The sequence below is a fragment of the Podarcis filfolensis genome (genome assembly GCF_964270895.1).
Source record: "Podarcis filfolensis genome assembly, chromosome: 9".
In the NCBI taxonomy this organism is placed as follows: domain Eukaryota; kingdom Metazoa; phylum Chordata; class Lepidosauria; order Squamata; family Lacertidae; genus Podarcis; species Podarcis filfolensis.
Window position 1 is genome coordinate 24,852,156 of NC_139610.1, and position 20,957 is coordinate 24,873,112.

General features: G+C 42.7%; 1 protein-coding gene across 9 annotated transcripts in view; it reads left to right on the plus strand.

Moving 5' to 3' along the window:
- Positions 1-20,957, plus strand: part of LNX1 (ligand of numb-protein X 1) — a 120,342-nt gene that overhangs the window by 49,994 nt on the left and 49,391 nt on the right. For 6 of the 9 annotated variants that reach the window (XM_083630318.1, XM_083630323.1, XM_083630319.1 and 3 more), the window contains one exon: positions 1,233-1,727. In XM_083630318.1, the coding sequence (XP_083486444.1) occupies positions 1,333-1,727 (395 nt within the window). In that variant the 5' untranslated portion in view covers positions 1,233-1,332. Of the gene's footprint in view, positions 1-1,232; positions 1,728-6,418; positions 6,875-20,957 lie in introns of those variants that run through there. The other 3 variants (XM_083630324.1, XM_083630326.1, XM_083630325.1) reach the window with 3 other exon arrangements.

The window sequence follows — 20,957 nt, forward strand, 5'->3', positions numbered from 1 at the left end:
GTGCTTTTAAAAGCTGTTTCACAGCTTGGATATACACCACTAGGATTTTGTGAAGACATGAGAGCCGATCAAGAGCAGACCAGAGGAAGTTGTCACCCTATATATGTATGATATAGAGTGTTTATCACCCATTTCATGGAGATGTGGTGCTTGCAGAGAAAGTGAAGAAAAAGCACACGTACTGGTTGCAACTCTAAGGAATAATGTGAGTAAAAACAACAACACCACAAGTTAAACAACATGGAACACATAGGTTTATCTTGCCCCATTGTGTTCCCTACTTGTTGGGTAACAACAATCATAAAGGTAAAGGTAAAGGTACCCCTGACCATTAGGTCCAGTCGTGGACGACTCTGGGGTTGCGGCGCTCATCTCGCTTTATTGGCCGAGGGAGCCGGCGTTTGTCCGCAGACAGCTTCCAGGTCATGTGGCCAGCATGACTAAGCCACTTCTGGCGAACCAGAGCAGTGCATGGAAACGCCGTTTACCTTCCTGCCGAAGCGGTACCTATTTATCTACTTGCACTTTGACGTGCTTTCAAACTGCTAGGTTGGCAGGAGCAGGGACTGAGCAACGGGAGCTCACCCCGTCGTGGGGATTTGAACCACCGACCTTCTGATCGGCAAGTCCTAGGCTCTGTGATTTAGACCACAGCACCACCCACATCCCAACAACAATCATACAGAGCATCTATTTTTTGAGTGCTCAAACTCTTTAGCTCAATAATCTTTAGCTCAATAATCCTCACAACCCTGTAAGGTAGGTCAGTATTATGAGAATCAGTGTGTTGTGTAGGATAAAATGAAGGACTGGGATGGAAGAGGCCCAGATTCAAATCCCCTCTTGTCCATAAAGCTTACTGGGTGACCCTGGGCCAGTCACACACTCTCCGTCTAACCTGCCACACCAGTTTAAGCTTCTTGGTGGAAAGGCAAAATGTAAATGCAATAAATATCGAATAATAATCTTATAGTTTCACATATTGCACATTGGCGGAGAGGTGAGGGTACGGAACCTGAAAGATGAGCGGCTGACAAAAACCGCTTACGGAGTTGACTGACAGTTGCATAGCACCATTTCTGCTGTTATTTGTTCTTTAATACAAATGCCTATTAAGGCTTGAATCACTGGCTTGCACAATAAGGTTTGTCTGTTGCCTCCTGTTCCCTAAAATTATCAACCACAGAAGCTGCGACACAATTTCATTTGATCTTTGCTCTGTTCCCCTACAGGTTTGAAGACCCAAAGGAACAGTGGGCAGTTTTGTGGATTAAGATTAACATCTGGACAGAAGTTACATTTTCTTTACCCCTCGTGCCAGTTTACCCCAAGATGAGTCAAAAAGACCCATCAGAAGGAGTGGAAGGAAGCTCAGAAGAACCCTTATGTTTGATCTGTGGCCAGCCCCACTTCCCAGAAGAGAACCATGTCTATAGCTACACAGAAGATGTGGATGACGATCTCATCTGCCACATTTGCTTGCAACCGCTGCTTCAACCTCTGGACACGCCATGCGGCCACACCTACTGCACAATTTGCCTTACGGATTTCCTAGTGGAAAAAGACTTTTGCCCCGTGGATCGCAAAACTCTGACCCTACAGTCTTGCAGAAAGTCAAGCATATTAGTCAATAAACTCTTGGATAAACTAATGGTTAGCTGCCCTTTCACAGAGCACTGCTCGGAGGTCGTGCAACGCTGTAACCTTGAGCAGCATTTTCAGAATGGGTAAGTCCTTCTGTATATTTCCGCTCCCCCCCCCCCCTTCACTGACAGGAATCACATCAGTGTCCTTTGTGGGACAGCTAATGGCTTTTTTTCCCCAACAAGAAAACAAACAGGTTCTGTTGCAAGTTAGTTCACTGTAAAAAGTAGGAGGTGAGTCTCCCTAGTGAGGCTGTAGCAGTTACTAATGGAAGACTGTGCCCTAGTTGGATACACCAGAGGGAGATATATCATATCATCAAGGGCTATTGGTAAAGCCTTATTCCACTTTGTTGAGTCACAGTATGAGAAGAATGAATGTTATGCACACAAACAAAACACGAGGAAAACCTCTCCTAAAATGAATCTTTAAAGCTCCCCATTCTTTTTCACTTTAGTTAAATCTTAAAGAGCTGAAATCTGCAGCTTTATATTGGTGATACTTTACACCTCAGGGCCTGATTAAGATATTGAAGCAGTGTGTGAAAGTGCCACAAGTGTGTGTGTGGATGCTGATTTTTATATGTTTGAGGTATACGGGTTCGGGCATATTAAAATGGAATATGGATGGTCTATACAGAACAACAGGCTACACATTTCCCATCAGACCGTGAAATACGTTGGGGTTTTTTTTTAGGACATCAGAAGAACATCATGCCTCCAAAAGGTGAAGGGTTTCTATAACCATTAACCAATTATGTTTTGGATCCTCATAATGTCATAAATATGATCACCTTATACCTATTGGATTGGGTACTGGAAAAATTAGAGTAGTCAAAGTATAAAGCCAGCCCAATATTATTTCTCTTTCTTGTTCCCTTTCTTCTGAATTGTTTTCTTTTGTAAATATAAAACATGGCCTCCCCAGTGTGGCAGATTCCCCACACTTCACAATAACATTTTTGGCAGGACTCACCATGCGGATTGAGGGTGTATGAATCCATTCTCTGCTGTAATATTTTACTCACTGGGTGGATCAGGACTATCTGGTTGTGATAAACATCTCTGCTGTGGAGCTGAGGCACAGTGATTTACAACATGGGATCATTCTGATCCACCTGTTATGAGGGCTGTATTTACTGTGTATTTTCCAATGTGAATTGCCTTTAACAATTGTAGGAAAGATACAGCCTGCTGTGGAAACCCAAGGCCCTCTCCTTTGCTGTAACATATGATATTACAAACTAGTATTCCTAACCAATACTCTGAAGCCCATTATTTTGTGACATTTTGGTTGGCCCAGATAAATATATTGCCCAGCTGTGGATTTTGGAGGTTTTCACACGGAGGCAGTGGTCTCTAGTTGGCTAGATTGGACCAGAGTCGAAGGGAGGAAAAATCTGTCTTTGTTTTCATTCTCAGAAAATATGTAGTCTTGGGCAAGTTTCTTTATTTGTACTTAATTTCTACCTGTCTGAGCTTGCCTCCCTTGTGCTTCATTAAACTTATCCCTTATTAAAATTTCCCTTACCCACCTAGTCGACTAAATTGCTGTCGGGCTAAATTTAAGATTTATTTTGCACTTCGAAGGAATTTGTTTTTGTTTTTTAAGATATTTATTGAGATTTTACAAACAAAGAAAATTACAATATAAGAAAAGAAAAATAAATAAATAAGACAAAGAAAAAAGATACAAAAATACAGAAAAAAATACAAAATATGTAAAAAATAAAAAAACAATTAAAAACAAATCAAACTTTTCATGTCTTATATTTCAATTACTCGTTTCCTGACCTCCTCAAACCTCCCTTTTTTGTATTCCAGTTCACATAGTTAATTCAGCAAATCCTTTCCCTCTTTGTTTTTATCCTAATTATAAATCTTGACATGTTAAACATCATATTTCCATCTAATTATCAATCCTTTTTTGCATATTCTTATAATTTTGTTACTAAAACCATCTCATTTCAATCCTGCATCATATTAACATTCATTAATTTTACAGTGTTTCTGCAGATAGTCTTTAAATTTCTTCCAATTTTCTTCCACCGACTCTTCTCCCTGGTCGCGGATTCTGCCAGTCATTTCCGCCAATTCCATATAGTCTATCACTTTCATTTGCCATTCTTCCAAGGTGGGTAGATCTTGTGTCTTCCAATACTTCGCGATGAGTATTCTTGCTGCTGTTGTAGCATACGTAAAAAAAGTTCTTTTTTTAAAAAAAAAGATATTTATTGAGATTTTACAAAAACATAAGTTTACAAAATAGAAAAAAGTCACATAAAAAGAAAAAAATACAAAAAAGAAGTCACAGAAAAATACATAAAAAAGAAAAGGGAAGAATAAAAATACAAAAAACAAAAAACAAATAGGTAAAAAAGAATTAAAAACAAATCCATTTTTAGTAACTTTAAACTCATTAGCTTGTTTCCTTGACCTCCTCACACCTCCCCTTTTTGTATTCCCATTTAAATAATCAAATCAGCAAATCCTTACCCTCTTAACTCTATATCTTAACATATTATAACTCTATATTTTCATCCATTTATCCATTCATTTTTACATATTCTTATTAACTTTGTTGCTAATGCCACTTATTTTCCATCCAACATCATTTTAACATTCATTAATTTTACAGTGTTTCTGAAGATAGTCTTTAAATTTCTTCCAGTCTTCTTCCACCAACTCTTCTCCCAGGTCTCGGATTCTGCCAGTTATTTCCGCCAATTCCATATAGTCCATCATCTTCATCTGCCACTCTTCCAGGGTGGGTAACTCTTGTGTCTTCCAATACTTTGCAATAAGTATTCTTGCTGCTGTTGTTGCATACATAAAAAAAGTTCTGTCCTTCTTTGGCACCCATTGGCCGACCATGCCCAGGAGAAAGGCCTCTGGTTTCTTCAGGAAGGTATATTTAAATACCTTTTTCATTTCATTATATATCATTTCCCAGAAAGCCTTAATCTTTGGGCACGTCCACCAAAGGTGAAAGAATGTACCTTCATTTTCCTTACATTTCCAACACTTATTATCGGGCAAGTGATATATTTTTGCAAGTGCACTTCGAAGGAATTTGAAATGGGCCAAGTTCTATTTTTGCAGTAGTGCTTTGTTGTCTGCCTTGGGCTTGAATCCACCTTTTGGCTTCCTCAAATACCTTCAGGGACACCACTTGACCTCAGGTAACATAGTGAAACTGGTTCAGTAGCTAATGCAGTTTTCTCCGCCCTCTCTCAGAAAGTAGACCCAAGAAAGCAGGTGGCCTGGTCTAAATAGTCCTCTTCTCTTTCCTTTCCTGAGGCATTTGACCCAACCCCTTGCAAGCCAAAACCTGTTGTTTTATTGCAATGTGGTACTAGCTATGCTCTCTTGGGTTTTTCTTGAATTCAACTTTGACAGTGAGATCGTAGGGGCTTTTGTGGCGGTGACACTCACCTGCAATTCAGGTTTCATTTGGGTTGATGTGCTCTGCTGTGGTTGGTAATGGGTTTTTTTATAGCATATTATTCCACTGTCTTTAATATGTAACCTGCTCCAAGAGCCTGGGTTGAAGAGCAGCTAAAAAATAAACATTGCAGTAATCATCACCCAGAAATAAATTATATCTTGCCCCACCATTTACATAGGTTTCCAGTCTAAGTGCTGGCTCATACTGGGACCAGTTTAGCCTTAGCAAATGCCATTAAACATTTCTTGGGATGTTTTAATTATCTGCACTCTTCTCACCCCAACTATTCTACATGGTTGACTTGTATAATGATGTCAGCTAGCTGGGGTAATCTGTATGACTGGCTTCCTGGGCAGAGTCTAGGAGCATTCTAGGAAAACCTGCATTTAGCCTTCTCTTGAGATACCTCAGTATACTGGTCAGTAGGGACTATAAGAAGCTATTATTGTCAAGATCTCCCAGGACCTATGCTATGTAGTAATAGAAGCTGAATTTTACAAGTAGGATGAATAATAGACTGTTCAGGGCTGGAGATCCACATGGAGCTGTTTTGGAGGCAATATTTTATGAACAAGCCACATACAGTGGTACCTTGGTTGGCTCCCAAACAAATTGGCTCCGGAAGTAAGTGTTCCGGTTTGCAAACATTTTTTGGAAGCCGAACCTCCGACGCGGCTTGCGATTGAGTTCAGGAAGCTCCTGCAGCCAATCGGAAGCTGTGCCTTGGTTTTCAAACAGTTCCAGGAGTTAAACAGACTCCCGGAATGGATTAAGTTTGACAACCAAGGTACCACTGTATGTTTCCTTTTACCTACCCCAGAGTGATGAGCAGAACGGATCACTTGATTACATGCTGTGCACTTGAGCGCTGCCCATCAAGACGTTGTCATTAACGAAGCAGCCTGCTTATTTAATGGGCTACCAAGTCCAAGTGTTGGAAAGGGTGTAAACCTAATTGCATTTGTTTTCATTTTAAATCCACTTGCAATACTTTCTCCCCTGCCTGCACAGTTTGCCAAAATCAAATCTGGATTGGATAATCAGAAGCCTTCCTGTTTTATAGCTCCCCGCTCCCTCCATCTGGCTGAATCACATCAGACAGCGTCATGATGGAGCGTTGAAAGGACAGTCCATGTTTGCAGTACACATCTCCTGCTTCTGACCTGCCTGTGTGGCTTCCCATTTTGCCATGTTCAGGTTCCTTCCTGCCCTCTTTTTGTTATGCAGCCGAGCTCATAACCCATCTGCCTCTCCGACCAGTGATGTAAATGTACCAGCTGCTTCTGAGGAACCACTCTGAAGAGTGCAGGAGGCAGGTCTTTTCCCTGTGCATCAGCCTGCTTTTTTTGCAGCAATAAGTCACTGCCTCGCCTCGCACCAACCATGCTCTGCTCTCCCTTAAACCCTCACATCTAACCTCCATCTGAGAATCAGATCAAGTAATCCTCTTACAGGTCAATGATTTTTTTTCCAGCATAGCTTCATTTAAGGGATTTGCATTAGTTCATAATGTGCTCTCGATTGTGTTGAAATTGAAAGGCTTGTTTAAAAAAACGAAGGGGGGGAGGCTGGAATTGGCTGGCATAAAAAAAGCTTGAAGTTCTGTGTCCCATCACAGAGAAATCAAGAGGCAGAGACAGAGAGAGAGAGAGAGAGAAAGGGGCAGCACTTTTAAATCTTGCGCTTGGAAAATGAAGGCTCTGCTGTTGTTGGTTCTGCCATGGCTAAGTCCTGCAAACTACATAGACAATGTGGGGAATCTTCACTTCCTGTACTCAGAGCTGTGAGTACTCACAGTTGTGATGTTGTGGTGGTGTCTCTGTGTTGTGTCTCTGTGTTGTCTTTTTAAAAGGAATGGGGAAAAGACGTCCCTTTGTTACTTCTCCTTCGTACCTGTGTGTGTACATATGTATGTGTAATAAATGAATAAGCCTGCTTAACAGTCACATACCTAATCTGAGAGGCTTGGAACAAGAATTTCCCCATTTTTTTTGGCACTTTCTGTTTTTAAAGTGCTGGGAAAAGCTGAGACGAGCATTGTTTTCCTTCCCTACTTCCATTTGCTGAGTTGCTTTTTGTGATTGAGAGTCTTTTTCCCTGGACTAGATTCAGGCAGATGTGCAGAACACTGTGTAGATGAACTGGTAGCTAGCCTACACACTCTCTCACTTGCTGAGAACCTTTTCACAATGCATAATTTCTGTAGGGATGTGAAAATGTGCCCCATTTCTGTCCACAGTCAGGATGTTAATTTTCTTTAACTCTGCTTTATTTGGAATATACTTAAAGGATCATCATTGTGTGTGTGTGTGTGAGAGAGAGAGAGAGAGAGAGAGAGAGAGAGAGAGAGAGAATATAAATGCTATTTTCCATATAGATATATAGATATATATGGCAGCGTAGCTCATAAACGATGCTTGTTGAGTTAGCTTGTAAATGTCATGATGAATTGCCTTCTGAATGCTGATTATCCTTATTGAGGTTTTTGGGTAGCAATGCCTAATCTGTAAAATATGTTCCAAAGTGAAATGGATTTAGTGAAGTACGGTATGACACGTTAGGAAAATTCATATAGTGCATGCATAATTTGCCTTTAAAATGCATAAAATGATGATGATATGGTTTCAAGGGGGGCATTTCAATAAGTGCTGTAACATGCAGTGGCTGAGTGCGAGCGTGAGCACATGTATGTCTAGAAATAGTAATTTGCCTGGGTCATTGCTGCTAGCATTTTGAGAAAACAGTGTAAAAGGCAACTATTAATATTTCAGGGACCTTTACAAGGAGCATTCTGAATTTCACTACAGGTCACACAGTCCCCCCACCCCCCACAAAAAAAGGAATTGGTATGATATATGTAGCTTAACGGTTTAAAAAGATCATTAGGAAAATAATTGTTAGTGGAAGCAAATTGTAGAGGATCAGGATCAAACCAGACCAGATAAACTTTCATAATAGGGACAATGGCATCTGGGACATCCAGTTTCCAGGAAAACAAACAGATGAGATTAATCAGAGCATACACAGAGAAAACTCCTCCCCGTAGTTGTTTCCTAGGGAATTCTGTTCCATTCCTGTCACTCACAGAGGGCTACTATGTACAGTAGCTACTCGACTTGAATTTATTTTGCCCTCTAACCTACAAAACCCTTAACTGCACTTTGATTGCTATTCTTGTTGACATGCTCTTTACCCAATTGGTTTGCTGTTGGATGCGCCTCGCCAGTTATCAGCAACAACCAAATCTGTTTAGTGGTTCACTCTGCTGGGGGGGGGGGGAGGGAGCAAATCAACCACAGCACAGAACTGCATGTGAACTGGGTCACAGCGGCAAAATTAGGGTATGAAACCAGCAAATATTGCTCCTGTTGTAAAGAAGTCAGTGCAACAAGGCTAGAATTGGACACTTACATTTTGTGTGTGTGTGTCTAGGTTTCAATGCAACAAGGATGTACTATGCTAATCTAGAATGCTGTGTACGGCTGGGTTTGATTTCTCTGTTTGGTGAATGAGCAAGGCATCTCATAGTGTGTCTTTTTTATCTTTGTTGTACTATGGAGGGGCATGCAAGCTATGATTCACAACCTTAGATATGTGGAAAAGACTGAAGCAAGTTAGAGGCTCCCTGCCTTGAAGCTGGTAGTGTCTCTCCAAGGGATAATTCTTGAAACAGGACATGCCAGGGATTGAACCTAGGACATTCAGTATGTGAAACATGAACTCTGCTCTTAATAGGCCTCCTGTCTCTTCTTTATTATGATTCCACATATACTAGAACTGTGCCTTGGCAACAAAGGCATGCTTTTCTGCTCAGCCTGGTGAGCAGCAGCTAAAATTAAATCCTGCCTGCAGCGCTACTCAAGAAGAATTCCAAATATTAGTCAACACTAATATCACAGATTTGCAGAAATATATTGTCAGCCCAGCACCTGTTGCTGCCCCCAATACATCTGTCTTGTGTGGTGCATTGGTGGCTTTCAGGGTCCCTTGCAGAGGGCACTGGGTTGCCACTCTTAGATCACACATAAGCTCCTCAAGTAACCAATAGATTGCTTGTTGCTGTTGTATTTTGTTGTTATCCTGTTCTGGCCTGGCTGCACTCCAGCAAAGAATTGAACTTGAGCAAAGTTGTTCATCAGCAGGAAACAGGGCCAAGCAAGTGGATCAAAGCTGTGCAGGACCTTGGACAGTTCCCAGAGACTATGATCTGCCCAGATGCCCAGATCAAAAGTATCCTTCTGGACTTGATGACTGAGTGAAGGGTCAGGGAATTTGAAGAAGCTGCATCTGGTTGACTTACACTGTGCATTCTGCCTTCGCCTAGCAAAGCAAACAGCCTTGGATGGTGTACTGGGCAGATTCACACTTCCTCTTGTTTCGTTGCTTTCCCCCAGGGAAAACTGCTCTTTAGTGCTCAGTCAGAGCAAACAGCAATACGGGTTTTCTCCAATTTGACATCTGCTCTTTAGTAATAAAGCAGAACAAATTTTCCCTGGGAAAGGAGCAGGCACAGTACATGCAGAAGTGTGAATGAGCCCTCAGACTACTCGCCTGAAAAGACTGAGCACCTTCTTCCATGTTGGGAGTCTGGTAACTTCTCAGAGATGTTTTTGGTCATTTCCCTCACAGTCTCTACATCCAAAGGGCTCTGAGGTGATAAAGTCCTTTGGCAGATGATTCTGGTTCAAGGTCATTATCAGAAGGTTTCGCATGGGAAACAGTAAGAGGCAGGGTGACTCCAGTTATCGGTTGCCCTCAGTGCTATTTTTCTAGAAAAAGAGGTGCCAGAACTCACCATGACTCTTCTAATGGCAATGGTGCCCACCTGAGAGGTGCCAGAACTGAGTTCTGCCTGAAAAAAAATGCCCTGGTTGCACTACTTCTCCAAACCAGTGCATGCCTGGACTCCAGTCAAGAGTGTTCCTCAGTGGTGCTGGGAGGACATGATTTTTTAAAAAAAGTCTGCAAATAGATGGCATAAGACATTTTAACCAGTAAGGGTATAATGGCCAATTGAATACTATGACCTATGCACTTTTACACAGAAGTCACCATGGGGCTTGTTCACAAGTAGGTGTGCATCCAGTTGTAGCCTCAAACGTATACAAATAGAAACAGTTCTGAAAACTTTTAGCCAGTCCACTTGCCACAAGAGAAGGAAGTACTTGGCTGGCTCCTTCTGGAAATTGCAGTCACCCAAAAGACCCCATAATTCAGATGATCAAACAAGCTCCTCCCTCTGTGTTCAGAACCATGCCAAGCCGGTCATTTGGTTTCCTGATGTACACAGGGATTGTCTTTCAGCTGCCACACAGATCAGTGAATCCCTGTGGTTTGCAAGGTAAATGGGCTGAGGGCGTGTGTGCGGCTTTGTCCCCCTCCCCACCCTTGTACTCCGTGCAAGAACTGCATTGCGTGCTTTTGCTCCAGGTTTCTTGCTTTTGCTTGCTTGCTTCTGCAGCCTTGACCTCATGAGACAGGCAAATGAGGACATTACAGCACAGCTGATTCTATGCAGCTTGAACGGTGGTAGTGTTGGAAGTTGCTACAGATGATGGTTAACGGGCATTATTTTTAAAAGGTGTTGGCCTCAAGTCTTGTCTGTCCAGATGCGTCTTGGGATGCACATGAGAGACAGCACATATTTAGTTACCACCTTCATTGGTGCTTTGGGTAGGTAATCCACATTTGAGTCTTTGAAATGCATGTCAAGACTCAATCCCAGGGAACCCTCTTTCAAGCTGAAGATGACTTCTGCCATCATTTTGTTGCACTGTACAGTGGTACTTCAGGTTAAGTACTTAATTTGTTCCGGAGGTCTGTTCTTAACCTGAAACTGTTCTTAACCTGAGGTACGACTTTAGATAATGGGGCCTCCTGCCACCGCTGCGCCGCTGCTGCACAATTTCTGTTCTCATCCTGAAGCAAAGTTCTTAACCTGAAGCACTATTTCTGGGTTAGCAGAGTCTGTAACCTGAAGCATATGTAACCCGAGGTACCACTGTACATTTAAAGGGAATTATCTGAGCCTTCTTCGTCCTATCTGTGACAGGAAGCTGCCTCATATTGAGCCAGACCATCTAGGCTGGTGTTGCCTACTACACTGACTTGTAGAAGCTTGTGTGGGTTTCAGGAAAGAGATTTCCCAGCCTTACCAGGGATTGAACCTGGGATATTTTGCATGCAAGGCACGTGCTCTGTGACTGAGCTAGGGCTGTCTTAGGCTGTGAGACAGTAATTGACTCAAGGTAACCCAGTGAGCTTTATGGGTAAAGAGATCTGCAAGTTGGACATCCTACCAAGTCCTTGTTCTCATTCTCATAGCAGTGTACTGTGAGGCCCCGGGGCAGACAAAAACCCTTATTATCACAAGGGCCAGCAACTTTGCAATCCCTGATACAGCCTCTGCTAGGAACATTTGCGATATATGGGGGTTTATCTTCTATTGCTTTCCCGCCCCCCACAACATGCTCTGACAAATCTCTGCTGCTGTCTTCTGCCATATAAAAGGATGGATAGTGCAACTAATGCAATTTAAATGAAAGCACTAACATATTTTACCCTCTGGTGCTCATGGAAAGCGCGTCTATATTTCAGGGGCAGCATTTGGCTGCAGTTGATGTCATGTTGCATGTAGTATTTGCTCCTGGCTGCTTTGTGACAGTTTTCAGAAACAGTAACATCAGGCAAAGTCAGTTAGGGACAGGGTTTCTGTAGCAAACCATCAGAATCAAGCTAGCTGCTGAAGTTAAAGCAGAGCAAGGCAAAAGGTAACACTGTCATTACAGTCCCGTTGAATAAATAAGAATTCCTCCATTGGGGTTGAGTTTTATGCGTATGTTGCATGAAGGAAGCTGTCTTGCATGCCGAAATGGAAAGGGGGACAACCAATCTGGTTGCAGTGTGTGCTGCATTGGATAGAGAGCTGATTCAGAGCAGGGAGATCTAGATTCAAATCTCCCCTTGCCTGTGTAAATTCACCTTCTCACAGCCTAAAGGACGTATCCTAGGTGGCTGTGAGCTTCCAGGAGGGTAAATCTCATTTAAACCACCCAGAGGTCACTGTCTGAAGGAACACTCTGAACACTCATGCTCATTGGCTACATTCAAATGAAGGAAAGCTATTGCATCTCAACCCTTTTTTGGTTATTTGGCTATAACTTTTGATAGAATACAGAGAACTGAACTAACTTTGTTGCACTGCATTCTTCATTAAATTATCTTTCCATTGATATATAATTTTATAGTACTACAGTGGTACCTTGGGTTACATACGCTTCAGGTTACATACACTTCAGGTTACAGACTCCGCTAATCCAGAAATAGTTAAGAACTTTGCTTCAGGATGAGAACAGAAATCGTGCAGCAGCAGCGGGAGGCCCCATTAGCTAAAGTGGTACCTCAGGTTAAGAACAGTTTCAGGTTAAGAATGGACCTCCGGAACGAATTAAGTATTTAACCCGAGGTACCACTGTACTACAAAAATAAGTGGTGGTATGAGCCATCAAACCTCGGAAATGCACTTTTCCCAAAAGGTTTCCACAGTTTTGGCCACTAGTGTAGATAATACTGTGGGATGATGCTGATGAAAAGGATGGTGTATGGCTGACTGGTGATGACAGAAACCGCACCTAGAAAGGCATCTTTTCTCTTGTGCTGAGGATGGTGGTGCAGGGCAATCTGAGATCCACTCGTTCAGCTCTCTCTCAGAAACTGCTGGTCGTGGTGTTGCCACGGCTCCATGCGGTTTATGCCTCTTCTCTGTGTGTGCTCTCAGCCCGCAGGGGACACTTTGAATACTCAGCTGCATGCCAAGACACAGAAAATCAATTTGAAGCCCCAGAAGATAGAATGGCTGATGGAGAAGGTCACTAAACACTCACCAGCTGCTCTACTCCTTGAAGCTTGGAGGCAGATTCATCACAAAGGTCAAGGGTGCTTAATAAAAATATAATAAAAAATTAAAATCCGCCGGGTGTGCTTTGGTGTTACAAGGACAGACCTACAGGCAACTGCAGGGGCTGAGCTGAGAATCTTCTTCTTGTCCATCATGAATAAATGGGTGGAGGGAATTGCTTTTCATATTGCCAGAACAGAACAGTGTTGTCAGAGCTATCAGATAAAGGCTGTGAGATCCATGATTGTCTCTGTCAGGCCGCCAAAGCTAGGCCAAACTAGGTTAATTGTAACAGATTAGGGCAGGGTGAGCTAGGCCTGCCAATGTACAGAAGCAGCTCACTTTCATTCCATACTGTTAGAGTGCCTGCTGCGCTTGTTCCTCTTTGCTTCTCACCCCCAAGGATGACCTTCCATTGGATAGATGGGGCATTTGTCCAGGAGTGAGCAGAGCACAGCAGCCAGGTATGCAAGCATAGCCCCACACTGCTCACCAGCAACATAGCCAGTCAGCTTGACTCCTTGGCAGTGGTTGCACCTCTACAGCAACGACTGGACACTCTATGCATAAAGAAACTGCTCACAAATAGAGTGGTGTTTAACATTTCTGGATGTTCCCCATTCTGCACCTAAGTCTGTGGTTCTGCGCTCACATACTTTGGGGAGTAACATGAACTCAGCAGAACTTGCTTTGGATTTGGCTATATGGACCAGCTATAAGGCCCCTTGAGCCCCATGGCAAACTTCTGAATAAGCTGCAGTACCTCCTCCTGGCCCATATTGGCAGCAGTGGATAGCTAGCTTAAGGCACCAGTGATTTCCCCTTTCTGGCATAGTGAGCGGAGTCTGAACATCTGGTTCGAGACTTCTGGCACTTTATACAGCGACAGATTGTTTCCGCTGATAGGTGTTCAGTCAAACTGCTCTGTTAATTTGTACCATCGAGTCTCAGTTAAGTGGTTTATAGCTTGTTAACATGTTTACTTAGATGTAAGTCCCAATGCAACTTACTTCCATTCAGTTCATTACAGGGAGATGCATGGGTGCTGCTGAGCCATGCATCATTTTTCAACTCTCTGGTAACATATAGTTGAAATTTCTACTTCCAGACACCATTTCACTGCTTCCCGCTTGAAGTGGGTGGGGAAATGCAAACTGGTGATGTCTTGCTACATGTCTTTTCAGCCATGCACCACTTAGAAGATTCAGTGGGGAGATGGTGATTGCCAGCCCTAAAGTATTTCTCTATAACTGGAAGTTTGGACGTAACTTATTTCTTATTTCATAAACTTTCATGCCCAACAGACTGATTCATCAGATGCGCAAAGGAGATTAGGACGTAGTAGCTTTATGTATTCATAGATTTAAGTACAGTGGAGGGCACATCAATTAGATAACAAAGTATACGTAAAGGCATTTTGACAGCTGAACTGAAATGCAGCAAATAAATTAGTTTTGAATGCAATTTTATGGATGGGGACGATGAAAAATGAGGCCATTAGTTTGCAGGATAAGATAGATCTAAAAGAACAAAACTGACGAGGGGAAATCAAACCTTAGTTAATAGCTTCTGACCTACATTTTCCCATCATTCATGGTTGCCCAGTGAATCTTGCATTCAACAAGCCTAGATGCTCACTTCACCATCCTTCAGGCCCACAGCACAGTCTGTCTGAAAAGGCAGTAGAGTTCTTACATCCCAAGTGTGGTCTAACATGCTTTGCTGGCATAAGATGCACCAAATAATGATATTGGCATGCTCAGCCATGAGACCACTCCTTCTCTAATTGTTGCCAGCAGGCCTCTGATTCTTTTTGCACCCTACCAGCTGAAACCCACCCCTCTCCTATAAAGAAAAAAAACCCCTTATATTAGAGAAAAGGGATCCAGTAACAGATGCCAGTGGTGTTCAGTGAAACTAGATGCAGGTAGTCCTAGCAGGCTGCCCCACTTACAGCAAATGAAGTTCAAAGCGTTGGTTTCTACCCAGAAACAGACTATACTAAAACATCATGATTTCCTAGCAGAAAATGTTATGGATCATTTCCAGTTGACATATTGAGACTTTTCTGACAACTATTGCCCTTATTCCCTCTTCCCCAAGGGGGGTGTTATGTTGTTGTTGCAGGCAGGACAAAAAAAAAGGCCCCCTGTTTAGGCAGAGAGTAGTAAATATCCACTTTTCAGGTCCCCCACCCCAAATAACCAGCTTACTTTGGAGTACCCATTCCCAAAGTTCCTGATTCTAGCTCATTGGGAAGTACCCTAACAATGTTGACTCCCCATTAAGTCATTAAAGTTTAACTATATGTCCATATATCCAAGGACAACCAGATTAATGCATATGGCAGTGGACTGAATTCTGCCATTCCAACTATTTAGGAAGTGAGTTAGGAAGTGAATCAGTTTGTCCATTATCTGCAAACATTACACTACACATCTGCTCTCAAATCAGGATAATATATATATAATTTGCTGGGGGGAGAGAACCATATATCATCCTTGCTCAAGATTCAGCCTTGAATATTAAATTCTTATTTTGAGAAATGCAAAGGGTTGAATTTACAGGTCTACTTTCTCTTCTCTTCATTCTGCAAGATCCCCTTCCTTTGGCAAAGCCGAACTCCAACGGAAGGAGTCGGCAGAAGGAAAATATGGGATGCACATGCCTTTGTGTATTTTTCATGTACTTGCTTACATTTTGGGCCCTCCCATTGCATTGGACTTGAGAGACCTTGTGTAATGGTCAAGGAATGCAATATTCATTTATCTTCTGCCGGGATCCAAATTTAATCTTGTATTACCCTTGATATAGCTACACAAGGAAAACATTAAGCTGGCCTCTCATTTTTCTTGGATTGTGCTTAGAATAAGCTGGCTAATGTGCAAATTATTTTGACAACTGATCCAAAACACAGGAGAAGACAAGTTTGTTGACATCTTGTTGGTGTGGTTTGAGGTTAAACAGGAAACTTTACAAATGGAGCATCATTACAATGCCATAAATGAAAAAAATATTATATAGTTTTTTTATTTGAACCTGTAAACCTTAGACCTCAAACACTGAAGACCTCTTTAATCATTACCATTTCCTCTATATTGAGATTAGGGCGATGCCCTTAAATCAGGTGTGGGGAGCATGCAGCCCTGCGTGATGTTGGATTCCAAACCCCATCAGCCACAGTCAGCATTGCCAATAGTGAGGAATGATGGGAATTGTAGTCCAATAATATCTGGAGGGTCGCAGGCTCACCCTGCTTTAAAGTGCAGCAACTCCAGCTGACCTCTTGAGTTGTTTGGTTGGGCCAACCTTGGATTAGAAAGGGTTTTGCATCTGAATTTTGACTATTTGTACACGTATGAAATTTGTTGATATTTTTGTACATCCCTCATTCCCTTTGGAAGCGCAGCTGTTCCCAGCAGCTGGGGATTGAAGGGACGTGACTATATGTTCTGGCCATGTCATGTTCACGTAAAACTAGTGTCTTAATTCTACTTTTTAACACCTGGGAGGCTCTCCTAGAAATGTGTGTGTGTGTGTGCTTTGAAAGCCAGAATCTGCTCTAACATTCTTTATGGCATGAATGTTTGTCCTTTGTTTTTGTATGCTGTTCTTCCTCACTAAATATGCAGTGTGTACTTTTTGGATAATTGCTTAATCTCATGATTTGGAACATTGCTTGGGTCATAAGTGTTGTTTTGCCACCATCACCAATGAGACTTTTTTCCTTCCAAATTTCCTTCTCCCAGAAGAGATTAAATTCCAGGACATTCTTGTTGTATCCATCCAAGACATGAAGATGATAAGAGTGGACAGTAATGGTTGCTACATTTCACATTGCATGTGCACAGCTTTTGAATTTGGCAACTGTAGTAGAACAGAGAACTTTCAGATGGAGAGTAGATGTAAAGTCTCATTAGCTGCATGCCAGTAGCAGACTAGATTACAGAAGGGGGAGAAATTTGGCTGGGCTTTCAGTTTAATACAAATCTGGTGCATTCAACTTCCAGGATGCAAACTAAACACAGCTATCCTTCGAGGTTCACACGTTTCCAAATTTTGCAATGAGGTTCTTCAACCAAAAGAAGTGTATAGGAATGCATATGTTAGAGACAAAATGCAAAAATTGTTTGCAAAATATTTGGCAAGACTGGATACAAAAATGCATCTAGGGGAAGTGTGCACTAAAACGCTGATAAATTTTCACTAGGACTTTTTTAAAATCACGAACTTGATGCAAAAAATGTAGCAAAGGAATAAATGAGAAACAGAGAGAAACTGAAACTGACAGCTACGTACACCCATAAACCAGATTAATGCATATTTCAGTTTACTGCAAGCTGGTGCCCTCCAGCAATGTCTGGAGGGCACCAGCTTGGGGAATAGTGATACAGCTTTAGATACTTAACCATTCTTCAGATATAATGCCAACAAGGGGACTTCCAAATATTTTTTGCTACTGTTAGACAGACAGTTCTTGAAGCAGGATGTCCTCATTAACCCTTGCAAGGGTTTTGACCTACCATTACTTTACAAGCACAAAGCTCCCCCTAATTCCCATGGGGATTCCACTTATCCACCCTGCTAGGAGGAAGCGAAACAAGGATTTACTCCCTTCTTCCAGCTGGACGATGTGGTTTGTCAGTGATTGAATCAACATGCTGGTCACTCACTATACACTATGATATCTGTAAGAAGTCATAACATGGAGATACACGACCTAAACATGGGAAAAAAGCTTATAGAAGGCAGCTACCCTAAATTACTTACTGGTAAAAAATAATAATGAACCCTAATTCAGACCAGATACACATTCTGAGAATATGTTTCACTCCCTGCTTCTCTGTCATCAAATTTCATCCTTTGCAATCTATCTTCAATATCCAGGTCAGTTATTTGATGGCTGCTGCATCAAATAACTCCTTGAAATATACGGAAAGTCTCTTGGGGGTCTTTTCGTTTGCAATTAATGCAAACTTATTTTCATCCAGGTTTCTCCAGCTATTGGTTGTTGAGATGTTTCCGCCACTCGGTAAATACAGTATTTTTTGCTCTATAAGACTCACTTTTTCCCTTCTAAAAAGTAAGGGGAAATGTGTGTGCGTCTTATGGAGCGAATGCAGGCTGCGCAGCTATCACAGCAGCCAGAACAGCAAGGATTGCTTTCACTGCGCAGCAATCCCTCTTGCTGTTCTGGCTTCTGAGATTCAGAATATTTTTTTTCTTGTTTTCCTCCTCCAAAAACTAGGTGCGTCTTGTGGTCTGGTGCATCTTATAGAGCGAAAAATACGGTACATGCTGACAAGCAATTAAAAATCTATACCCTGGGATGCCATGCAGTGCCACTGAGCATCAGGGGAGCTTTGCAGACAATGGTGAGAATTCCTGCTTAATGGAAGGAATCTGTTTTGCGTGTCCTGTGCCATGGAAGGCCAGGGGAACAAAAATAGCATTTGGCAGGCATGCACACTTCTACCACTTCAGAGTGGTTTGTACACATCAGTTATGCTTCATAGCTCCTGTTTTCCACATGTGACTATGTGGATGGCTTTTGTTTTGTTCAAATGAGAAATAATGCATGATTGGGGGGAGAAATGCTGTTTTTCCTCCTGTTTTCGCTCAACATATCCCGTGGCTTAAAATGGTTTGACTGTCAATCTCTCACCCCAGATAATTCTGGGAACTGTAGCAATATGAAGAAGCAGCAGCTTATCAAACTAGGATTCTCAGGAATCTTTGGGATATACCATTAGAACATTGGTTCCCAACCTTTTGGTGCCCCACCCCCGTGACATATAATTCTTATTATTATTTTTAAAAAAAGTGAACTCCTATTCATGTGGAGGAATCCTAAAAGGCCATTACTTGGTGTAAACAAGCTTCCAAATTGCCCCCCTTAAAAATCAAATTGCCCCCCTATGGGGTGTGTGCCCCATGTTGGGAACCACAGCATTAGAGTGAGGGCTCACCCACACTTCTGCTTCTCCTGTGCTTTCTAGGCATGGGTCTGAGCAGTTTTCCCTTTGCCCTGTCACTTTTTCCTGGAAAGCCTATAGCAATAAATCAGAGCAAGCAGTAGTCCCTGGAATACCCGGTTGCCATTTGCTCCGATTCAGTGCTAAACTGCAGGTTTCCCTGGGGGAAAGCTGTGGGCAAATGGAAGTGTGGATAAGCCCTTTAAAGAGGTTCAGCTCTGAGGGCCTTCTGGCGGTTCCCTCACTCCGAGAAGCCAAGTTACAGGGAACCAGGCGGAGGGCCTTCTCTGTAGTGACACCCTCCCTGTGGAATGCCCTCCCACCAGATGTCAAAGAGAACAATAACTACCAGACTTTTAGAAGACATCTGAAGGCAGCCCTGTTTAGGGAAGCTTTTAATGTTTGATGCATTACTGTATTTTAATATTTTGTTGGAAGCTGCCCAGAGTGACTGGGGAAGCCCAGCCAGATGGGCAGGGTATAAATAATAAATTATTATTATTATTAGTGTAGACAGCATATCTACCAGACCCATAGGCCCTAAGGTCACTCCGTCATCTGCACCAGTTACTAGGGAAGGAAATAGTACCCATTGGCAGAGAGTCTCTCTCTTTTCCCATTCGCTCACAAGAAAATACCAACCAGCCTCTTCCCACAGCCCTTGGAAGATGGGGATGCTGATGATTACGTTTATATCCCACCTTCCCTCCAAGGTGCTTAAGGTGGCATACATGATTCCCCTTCTCTCCATGTTATCCTCGCAGCAACCCTGTGAGGGGGTGGTGGTGACTGCTCCGGTGAACTTCATGGCCACGTGAGGTCTTGAACCCTGGTCTCCCAAGTTCTAGTCCAGCACTCCAACTGCCACACCACACTGGCCATGAAGACACATCAATAAATGCTGCCATTAGGGTGAAAAATATTCCCTTATCCCCAGTGGTATTCTTCTAGAAAAAGAGGTACCAGAACTCACTATGAACACCTCCCTCATTCTCTGAGAATGGCAGTGGCGCCCACCTGAGAGGTGCCGGAACTGAGTTCCTGAGAGCTGAATAAATAGCCCTGCCGGATGCGGGTGGCGCTGTGGGTTAAACCACAGAGTCTAGGACTTGCTGATCAGAAGGTTGGCGGTTTGAATCCCCGCGATGGGGTGAGCTTCCGTTGCTCGGTCCCTGCTCCTGCCAACCTAGCAATTTGAAAGCACATCAAAGTGCAAGTAGATAAATAGGTAATTCTGGCGGGAAGGTAAACGGCGTTTCCGTGCGCTGCTCTGGTTCGCCAGAAGCAACTTAGTCATGCTGGCCACATGACCCGGAAGCTGTATGCCGGCTCCTTCGGCCAATAAAGCGAGATGAACGCCGCAACCCCAGAGTCGGTCATGACTGGACCTAACAGTCAGGAGTCCCTTTACCTTTACCTTTATCTCTGATATATGGGGATAGATTTGGCATTTCTGTCTGTTGCAGCACCTGGTCCTTGTTTTTGTGTCTCCGTTATGTGACCTGTTGTTGCTGGTGAGTAGCAGTTTTATTTTTAGGGGTGTTTAAGTGAGGGCTTTCCTGCCACTCAAAGCCGGTGCGAAGGAAATGTCCAAAAATGGCTGTGGATCCTTAATGATACATTGGAGCTATACATGACAACAAATGGCGTTCTGTCACTATTCTGCCCTGTAATATGCAATTTCTGGATGCCAATTTGACCTACTTAATCTGCTTCTTTACTTTACTGGATGGGTGTTATGGTCTGAGAAACCCATAAGATGTGCATCTCTGTTGAATGGACCAGAAAAACAGTTGGGCTTGGATGTAGGCCATGGATTTTGTGGTGTGTTCTGGATAGTAGCTGGAAGCATGTAGATATGTGTAGAAGTCTGTAGGCTTCTAATATAAGGTGGTGCTTATAGGTCCATCATGTTAATAGCACCGCAGTGCCCAGAAAGTACATACCTTTTGTATGGACTAATCCTGGCCTTGTTTGGTGGGGCAAAAGTTGTC